This window comes from Fulmarus glacialis, unplaced genomic scaffold (assembly GCF_000690835.1).
Source record: "Fulmarus glacialis isolate BGI_N327 unplaced genomic scaffold, ASM69083v1 scaffold29423, whole genome shotgun sequence".
Classification (NCBI taxonomy): domain Eukaryota; kingdom Metazoa; phylum Chordata; class Aves; order Procellariiformes; family Procellariidae; genus Fulmarus; species Fulmarus glacialis.
The window spans coordinates 9,279-19,173 of NW_009201439.1; the positions used below are offsets into that span (position 1 = coordinate 9,279).

General features: G+C 43.4%; 1 protein-coding gene across 1 annotated transcript in view; it reads right to left on the reverse strand.

Moving 5' to 3' along the window:
• Positions 1-9,895, reverse strand: part of POMT1 (protein-O-mannosyltransferase 1) — a 13,277-nt gene that overhangs the window by 3,025 nt on the left and 357 nt on the right. The window contains exons 2-15 of the mRNA XM_009573954.1: positions 9,272-9,415; positions 8,891-8,997; positions 8,240-8,290; positions 7,740-7,886; positions 6,595-6,706; positions 5,819-5,884; positions 5,149-5,242; positions 4,523-4,678; positions 3,783-3,913; positions 3,444-3,539; positions 2,001-2,093; positions 875-971; positions 691-783; positions 66-186 (exon numbers count right to left, since the gene is read on the reverse strand). Coding sequence (XP_009572249.1) covers positions 66-186; positions 691-783; positions 875-971; positions 2,001-2,093; positions 3,444-3,539; positions 3,783-3,913; positions 4,523-4,678; positions 5,149-5,242; positions 5,819-5,884; positions 6,595-6,706; positions 7,740-7,886; positions 8,240-8,290; positions 8,891-8,997; positions 9,272-9,393 — 1,486 coding nt within the window. The 5' untranslated portion in view covers positions 9,394-9,415. The remainder of the gene's footprint in view (positions 1-65; positions 187-690; positions 784-874; positions 972-2,000; positions 2,094-3,443; positions 3,540-3,782; positions 3,914-4,522; positions 4,679-5,148; positions 5,243-5,818; positions 5,885-6,594; positions 6,707-7,739; positions 7,887-8,239; positions 8,291-8,890; positions 8,998-9,271; positions 9,416-9,895) is intronic.

Sequence of the window (9,895 nt, forward strand, 5' to 3'; positions counted from 1 at the left end):
CTCCCGTCACCAGGAAGCCTCCCCCAGTCACAGAAATCTGCTTCGAGAGCATGGCTGAGACGTACTTTTCCCATATCTGTGCTCTTCCACATTCCACACCATGCTCTGGTGGTAGCCTTTGGATAGCTTCTCTCCAACCACCTCCAGCTGCCGGTATCCCCACTCGGGTAAAGATGCTCCACTGAGCTGAAAGTGAAAGATGACTGTAAACTTACAGTCCTGCCAATTTGAACTTCAGGATGGAAGGTCCTGCCTGAGCAGTGGATCACAGCAAGGGACTGTTAGAAAGTATGTGAAGAGTCACCATGCAATACTGTCTCAACAAATGCTACAGCCATAAAGTCAGTGATTCTGGTAAACTCTGTGAAGAGATCCTTAATTACTCCAGCTGCTGTCACATACTACACACAGACTCCGCATCAATTTCTGAGGCAGTTTCTAAGGCCCAGTTGTGTACAGTGGCCACAACCTCCTGAGAAGCAGGACAGCTCTGCATGCTGAAAAGGAATGAAGTTATGACTACTTGAAACAAATGCTGCCCTTTTATCACATTGAGCTTCCTTTTATTTACTTATTTGGTTATTTGTTTTAGTGGTTTAGGCATTTTGGAGCAGAGAAATTAGTAGTTTATGAGATTATGAGAGCTGCATGGAGGAAAAGCTATAGGCAAATAAATATAAATCCACTTGCCTTTAGCACTGCAGAGGTGTTCACATGAACAAACCTCACTTCTGACAGAATTGTCTTCCAAACATCTGTGTCAGACTCCCGATTTACAATTTCCTACAACAGAAAGATGTCTTTTGATAGTCATGTTGTCCCAGCTGTTTCTGCTGGAACATGATGAGCTCCTCCCTTCCCTTTGACCACTCACCACTCTCCAGAGGTTCTGTGCTGGCATGGAGATGTTATAATCAATATAGCAGGAAACTTCTTGGGAGTGAGGGCTAAGAGGGGCAGCAACATCATGCCTAGAAGACAAAGTAAGATCCTCCGACACCTTTCCTAAATTCATATAAAAAGCAAACCCATAAAGGTAGTGAATTAGCTTAGACCACATTCAATAATAAAGCAAAACCAAGTATCATTTATACTGATTGCACTGTTTACTCTGAAAGAGAACACTCCCCATTACCAAGAGCTGCCAGGAACAGGCTCAGAGGAAGCCAATGCAGATGCGTGCTCTGCCAGGCTGAAAAACAAGCACCGATTGTGACAAACAGAGATGCTGTTCACTGGGGTTTCCAATAATGAACAAATTAGGTTTGGAAGGGACATAGCAAAAACCCAAACTCAGAAAAATCCCCTTCCTAATCTAAGTGATATTCAAGTACATGCAGACGCCCTTTGGGAAGCAGTCAGGAGACAGTTTCACACTGCAGTCTTCGCAAAACAGGCAAGAATCCCCGGCAATCAGCCACAGCACACTGGATGCTCCAACACATCTTCCTAACTTTCAGAGCACAACCTTCATGCAGGAGTACACCATCAAAGTCAGTGGAGCTGGTAGATGACTTTGGGTTAACAGTCACACAAAATAGTAAATATCTGCACCTGCCTGGAACGGAAGCAGTGAAGGGGCAAGGATGAAGACTCACCAAGAGGACTATGTATTTAGGAATCTGCAGAACTATCATGAATTGTGAACATGGGTGAAACCACCACTAGCCCCTCTAAAGGCCACTAGTAGAGAAGACCAGAAACAGCTAGCAGCCACTGAACAGTTTGTGATTAGTATCAAATCCCACTGCCAAGTCAACTGCAAAAAATAAATAAGCATACAGCACCCTTTTGCTGGGCCACAGGGATGGCTTAGGTAACTAACCATATGAGGTCCCTCCTAGCCCCACTGTTTTAAGAATCCATGAATAACAGGCAGTTTATAGCACATCTGAATGCAAGGGTCACTGTCCTTCAACCCCTCAACAGTTATTCTGAGAGATGACAAAGCAGAATGAGGCAGCAGGCTCGGCAGAGTAGAGGATGAGGAAAGGACTTACGTGTTGAGGTACCGAGTCGTGATGCCGTGGACCAGCTGCACGATGTGTCCGTGCCTGACAGGACGGGGTGGGTTACTCACCACCAGCTGCTGCCTGGTGGAATGACACCCAAGAGGAAGTGGTTACATTCTGCTTTCTATATAATGCAACCTTGTCATGACCAAACTGTTAAGTCAAGAAGCTGCAGGCAGGGACAGCCATTTAGGCAGCAAGATAAGAAATTCAAGCAATCTATAGATTGTACCAGAATGGAAACAAAGCTCATCAAGCCAAAGGTGAGTTAAGGGCAGAATGACTCAGAGGGTTGGTAATGGGATACTGACACCCCAGCCATTAGGTCAGTGATCTGAATCCAGGTCAGTTAGCAGCGAGTTCAGATTATTCCCACCACACAGCTGTTTGGCGGCTTCTGTGAAATGCATAAGTGCTTCAGTGAGGTCTGACAGGTGTTCTTACTACAACTGATGTCACTTTTGGCAGAATTGTAAGAGAGATCAATGGCTATATCTCCACCATGAACACCAAGCTCTCATCTTGCTTCTGGACAGGGCTAAGGCACGCTTTGGCAAGGGGGAATGCTGCAGTTCACCTAACTGCTGCCCATAGAAGGACTGTTCTATAGAAGGACTTCATATCCTCCAGGGCTCGTTGAAGTCTCGAGTTTGAAGAATTTTAAGAAGGTACTGGGTTTCTGTGGTTCTGGTAGAGTCCCTGCTTGAAAGGTTTGCACTATGGACAAACCTTCCCAATGTGGGTATAATTTATAATGGCACACAGTCCTTCTGGTAGGACTGCTTATACAGTTCCCAGAGCAACATAAGAAACCTACAAAAGCAATTTTTTGATCAGTATAAAATGATATCACACAAGGGCTTTTACTGGCAAAACTACAAGAACAAAGAGTCCTGCTCCTCACTGACAGTTACAATGGCAAAACACTTCAGCATGAACCAGGCGTCTCAGGCACAGGCACCCACTTGGAATCCCTCCTCATGAGGCCGATTCTACAGCTCACCCCACACTTTAAATACAAAGAAATACTCATTCTGCAGAAGTGATTTCTACTCTCTTCTGAGATCCATTCAAGTCTGATAAAACTCATCAAGGCTCACACACTTCAAAAAGTAGAACTTCCCTTTCATGCAAAGCAACTGAAGAGTTTCCACCAGTCTCAGGAGTCTTTAAAGATCCCCTTGTGAACAGCACAGCCCACGTTCAGGCAGGAGCGGTAAATAATGCTTTTACCGTATTGAGGAGGATTGTGCAAACAGCTGCCCTTACCAACTCTGCAGCTGAAATCACTTGCTCAGGATCACACACGGCCTCTATGCCCGTAAGCAGAGAATAGTAACGTCCAATCCAAGCTATGCCCTAGTTAGGTTTTGGAAGCATATAGAAGCTATGCTTACAGCAGCATGGCATTTAAATCTCTTGCATACTCACATTCCAGGATCTTTGACAATCCACCAGTTGTTCACATCCTTGAAGGGATAGCAGGTCACCTGCTGTTGATGGGAACTACCTCGGCCATTCTCATACCTGTACAGAAGGTTAAAAAAAATCCACAGGTGTGTAACAGCACATTTCTGTGCTCAACAGAGTCACAGCTATACAAACCAGCACCAGACCACTGGCTCCATTCTGACAGAGCACAGAGAATCTGTGCATCTGCCATGTGCTCTGAAGGATTAATGAAGAGATTGCCAGGACCCAGACTGAGATACTTGGACTGGCAGGTGAAGAACCAGAGCATACTTTCACCCCAACAATACAGACCCTCACCTGATGGGATAAGTATTCGTGTGAGAATGGAGCCAACACTGCATGGGCTTGCCCAACACATTCCGCAGAGTAATCTGAGAGCCGTAGGCCACCTCTAAGGGCTGACCCTGAGTGATTCGAGCCAGCCCACCCTGAGAAGCACAATGATAGGATAAGCGGAAAGAAGAAGAAACAACCCAGAGACTGTTTAAATTCTATTAAGAGTCACTAGTCATTTTAACATAGCAGTATCTTAGCACAATACCTTCTCATTTGGTTGCATCTACAAAAATCAAGTCTTGCAGCGCCATACTCAGCAGATAGCAAATAGCCAACGCCTGAAAGACTACAGAGTCTTAGGGAACATCCCTAACACCATGCTGTTCTAAAAGACAGACTAAGCACTCTTCTACAGAAAATCACACTATCATCCTGTAGTATACAACGTCATCACTTAAGAGTTCAGTACTGTATCTACTTCTGTGGAGTTTCCTGTAGGAAGGAACAAACCTTCAACAGAAGAGTGAACATACTGTTCTTGCTTCACTGGGAAAAGCTTTTTATCCGTTACTAGGATGTCAGTCATTATTGCTTCATCTTAAAGCAGTACTACAGCAGCAAAGTAGTTAAATTACATAAAAGGAACAAATATGCAGGATCAAAGGAACAAGATTGCACACCTTTCTTCTAATAGTGAACACAAGACAGATTTTCTCCTCTTCTCCCCTAATAAATCAGTTTCATGAGCACATTTCCTTTACCTCTAAGCTGGCTTGGAAAGCACTTGTCATAATCTGGTCATGAGGCCCAGAGCGATACAGCAAAGTCAAGTGAACATAGAAGAAGGACAGGTACATTGCCACTGGGATGATGATGAGGGCCAGTCCCCTAGCTAGAAAATGGCACATCAAGGAAACCTAGAAGAACACAGAGAATTCAATGGTTTCATGCTCCAGATATTAAAAATACTAAAAATACCAGTGCACTCGGCTTGTTTTGTTTGTCCTTTTTAAGTTTCCCCAACCACCCTCATTCAGCTATAACTTCGTGGACAGCTGGATAACTTCCTCCAAGGATTTGATCTGGAGCCAGCAGGAGGTATGTGAAATAGTATAGGTTTTGAGCCACAAATCACCAAGACATGGATAAGAGCAGAAAAGCCAGCCGCGCACATGTGCTTATCTTAAATTTAACTCCATCTTCACCAGCAACTGAGCTGGGAAACTGTTCCATGACATAAGGATTTGCAGACTATGACAAGGAATTTTAGTACAAAAACCAGCTACAGACAGCATTGTTATCTGTGGGCTTGCAAGGCTCCTAGCTGGCTCCTGTACTGAAAAGTTATATATATTATATTATATTATTTGCATGTCGTGCTACCTACATTTGACAAGTTCTGGTCTCCTATCATGTGCCAGAAGTGGAGTCCTGCAATGGCCAAGAGCAGCATATAGGTAAACAGGCCCATATATTTCACTCTGAGAAGAAAGTACATAAAAAATGAACACGGTTAAAAACTACACAGTTACCTAATACCAGACATAAACATTCAAACTTTCTCTTGAACAGGATGCATTCAAGTCCAAGGACTTAGATCCATGACAAGTTTGGTACAACAACATACATAAGCTTCAAGGCTTTGACACCAGAAGATATCATTTGTTTGCCAATTACATTAAATAACCATAGTGACAAAGAACCTTCTTGATAACAAGGTGGCAGATCACAAAGCACAGAGTCCCTAAATTCAGACTTACGGAAGACTGAGGCAATTAGGAGGGAGGGGTGAAATGCACATGCTAATTCATAACATAAAGCCATCTCTGAGAAATTAATTTTGTTCTTCCCAGGACAGTTACCCTCTAATGCCTGGTATCGCCCACTGTGAATTGACACCCTCTCTATAGAAACGATCTAACTCACTAAAAAGTCATGGAGATGACTGCTCAGAACAGCACCAAGAATTAGTCTTCAAAATCCAAAGCCCTACTGACACCTCAGATGGCACACAGGGAAGTCAGCTTTCTAAAACAAAGTAAGACATCATCACTTACCCAACTGCACAAGAACAAGCTACTCCAGTCAACAGAAGCCAAAACCACCAGCTCCCAGAGAAGGAACTTAAATAAAAGGACAAAGAAAAAGATGTTATGGTGAGATCTGGGCACCTTCTTAGGATCCTGAATTCAGGTAATTTTGCAGGACTCCTCTATTCCTTATTCTACTCAGAGGTATCTCATTCTGAATCTCCCATGCCACCAACTCTCAGCCCTGACCTACAGGGTCTTATTAAACGTACTTCTCTGTATTCTGAAAAGCAAAACTGAACGCTACCTGCCTTCTGATACTACAGATAATAGAAATGTATTAAAACACTCGCTGGGCTCGGTTTAAAAATAGTTTTACTTTATCCTCTGCAAGGATCAGAGAACATGTGAAGTCACAAGAAAAACAACAAAGATCTCTACACTCAGTGCCTGTAAACAGTAACAAAGGAGCATTAAGTGACCTGTTATCATCAATGCTTCTGTGCACAGAAGGAAACCTTCCAATAAAAAATCTGGGTGGGCAAAGGAGTGCTGCCAAGGGATTTTATTTTTATTGTAAAATAAAAAAGACAACCTTGCTACCCGTTAAAACAGTCTTTAACACTGCTCAGAAGAGAAAACTTCTGGGGCAGCCATATGAGAGGTCAAAGCATTGGATTTTGCAGACAGATGAAGTGAGTTGCAGAACAGTGAAGTGACTTACAGAAAAAAACCACAGTGTCTGTGACAAAAAAAGAGCCACCACAAGAATATCCAAAAGGATGGGAGACAATCCGCTTTACCTGTGCCTTTGCAAATTGTAGAACTTCAGGTAGGACAAAACTGCAAGTAGGATAAAAAAAATCAGTATTGATTCCAGGAGCATGAACCTTGACTGAGTGATCAGAGAGTTCTCTGTTGGAAAAGAGAGACAGACACAAAATTAGAGAAACTTATCTATAAGCAAGTGCTACCTCAGACAATCACATCATTATCCAACAGAAGGACCTGCCCCTTTAAGGACAGCCAATTCACTTGCAATCTTAGTGGCTGTAATAGCGAGGTGTTGGGTTTAAAGGGACAAAAACCTTCCAGCAGGAGCAAAGTACATGGCCATAACTGTCTCCAAGGACAAAGAGGTGGGCAAGTAGTAAAGTCTGGCACGAGGCAGATAAAGGTGCTGTGCTTGCCTACAAAGGCAAAGAAAATCAATGCTGGGAAATCCAGAGAGGTGCTTCTCAAGGCAACGAGAGACAAGGCAGTGACCCCAGCAGGCAATGAGCATGATGACAAATCTTCAAGAAAGAGTGCTGCAATGAGCTGCTTTGTGCAGGATTCCCTGAGCCAGAATCAGAGCAGCCGGTAGCTAGGAGAAGTTTCTCTTATCAGACTACTAAAGGGCTGCTGAGAGGCTCTTTCCTTTTCAGGCAGCTGCCAGCAGATCCTCAGAGAAAACAAACCAACGGAGTTATATACACTAGAACGGCGTCAAATCACGGTGCTAAGGACACAGACTGGTTTGCTGCAGTTCGGAGATGAAGAAATTTGATGAGCTCTAACTGTAAGTAGGGTCGTCCCGCTGGTAAAAACCAGTATGTTGTAACTCATCCTGTAAACCTCTGAGGAAGAGAGTACAGGCCTCCTTGGATGCAAGAAATGTGGTTTTCTGTGAGGCTGTTAAGGCTGCCCAGTTTGGTTAATAATGAAATGAACTTGTATAAAACCTCAGCCTAGAATGGCAGCCTGCTGCAGAGCTGTAAGGATAGAGGGGACCGGAGAGGCTCAGCAGAGACTGATACAGGCCAGGGCTGAAAGTGGGCTCCGTCGTGTTGTTAGCATTCTGTGGGGTGATGCTACTCCAGCCCCTTATGTGTCCTAAAAATTCACAAGGGGAAAAGGGACCCTTCTCCCCCTGCATGAAGAATGGGGCCCAGGGGAATAATCTTACCTAAGAGAATCAGAAGAGCAGCTCCAAGTGCAGCACAATGGGAAAACTGCAGTTCTACCAAAATCTGGTATGCTAAAGGCACACAGAGAGCACCAGCCAGTGCTGGCAAGAGTCGCAAGGACCAAACAGGAACGTTCATGCTATATTCTGAAATAGGAGGCAACAGTGATGCACAAATTTGGAAACTACTAATTGCAGAGAAGTCAGAACAATACAGAACTCCTTATGACTACAACAAGTTGTTGAATCTAACTCCTACTCTTAGTAATTTATTGTCCGTCTCGTACTCCTTAAACTGTTTTAACCGATTTAAAAAATCTGTGCTATGGAAGCATAATGCCTTAAACTTCTATTAGAGACCTGCAGAAGATTTATTTAAGAGGAGAAGTGAAGGTTTCAGATAAAGTATTATTTCCACTAGTCAGCCAAAAGGAATCTCTCAGCCGCTGAAATATTGCTTATTTTCTCAGAAGAATGAGACAGTTAAAATCAGCTCTTACCAGCTCCAATCCTGTTCCATAAGAAGTTTCCATCAAATCCTCCTAAGTAACCTACAACATAAGCAACAATTCAGAATTTCCAGTCTCAAAACAAGTATAAAAACTGATGCTAAATTGGTCCTGGAACCATTTCCCAAACACACAGCTTTTCATGCATGAAAGCCCTCTTTCCCAAAAGGGTCCTCTTTCATACTGTTTTGCCTGCAGCAGTCCCTAATAATGTGCAGAGGCACAAAGAATATGAATTAGGAACAGCAGATTCTCAGTGACAAAGTTACGTATATATTTAATCTCTCCTTCCCATACAGAGAGTTCTATGTTGTGTATACCTCAGCTACAGAAAGGAACTCAGGCCTGCTTGTTGCCTACTATTTCTAGTCACTAGCAGTTCTCATCTTACCTTTCTCTTTATCCAAAGGACTGCATAACAATGAGGTAATGGATACATGGCTCCATCACCTCCCCAGTACTCATGCAATAGCCCCCTAACAATACTAAATAAGGGAAATCCTAATTCTCTCTTCATCAGAATCTCTCAGCTGCCTTGTGCTTTTCCCCAGTAACAGGATCTGACAACTCATTTCTAACCAGCACTTCTCTCTTACACAGCAACAGGTAATAGACACTTCCCAATTTCAGGAGACACCCCACCTCCCAAAGCTAGCAGCATATGGCCAAAAGGTGGGCCGCTGTCATCCACAAAGAAGATCCTCTTCATGTAGAGCGAAACGAATTGGCCATAATAAACTTCATCAAAACTGAAACACAAGAGGCAGAAACATGTCAAGTCTAACTAGAAGTAACCTGCAGGCTACAGGGATTGGTTGGCAAAAGGCTAAGAATACAATGAAGCACAGTGGCTTTGCCCCCTTACCTTCCCCTCAGGAGTTTCTTTTAGGGAAACACTATCACCGTATTTACAGAGGCTGACATCAGGCAAGCTCTGCTCTTCCGCTCCTGCATTCTTACTCACAAATGTTTAAAAAACAAAAGTCTGTGTCATTCAAGTAGGAAATAAACTATTCTACTCACACTACAGCCCGTGGATAGGAAAGCCCCCAAAGACGGCTTATTAATCCCATCACAGTCAATGCCACGAGGTTCATATTTATCTCCACAGTAATCACAACCGGGTTCTTCAGAAATCCCAACATCCTGTCAAAGGTCTGTCGAAACCTCCGAGAGCAAACAGAGAAGACCAGCAGTCACCCTTTCGCTCAACGCTAGCTGAAGAGCATTTGACAGAAAGCATAAGCACTACTTTCTGCTAGTCTTCTCATGGTAACCGATCTTCCAACGTTCTCTTGCTTTCCATTTTTATGTGTCTTCTCCTGTATCTACAGGAGTAACTGTAAAAATGAAGTTACTAAACTAACACACTTAACTTTTCATCTGCCCTGCTTCTACATAGGTATGGTTCTCTGTCATCAATAGTAAGCTAGAAACTTTGCTTATTCTTACGCTGGTTCTGCAGAAACACAATAGTTTAATTCAAGCCTATATTCAGCTCTGCGCTAAGCAAACCTCCCAGCCCAAATTCTGATGCTAGTGATAGGCAAACCACATGCTCAGGCATCAGGCTGCTCAGGTAGCTTTAAAAAAAAATAACAAACAGTTACTTCCTTGCAAACTGAGCTTATTTCTTGGGGGGGGTGG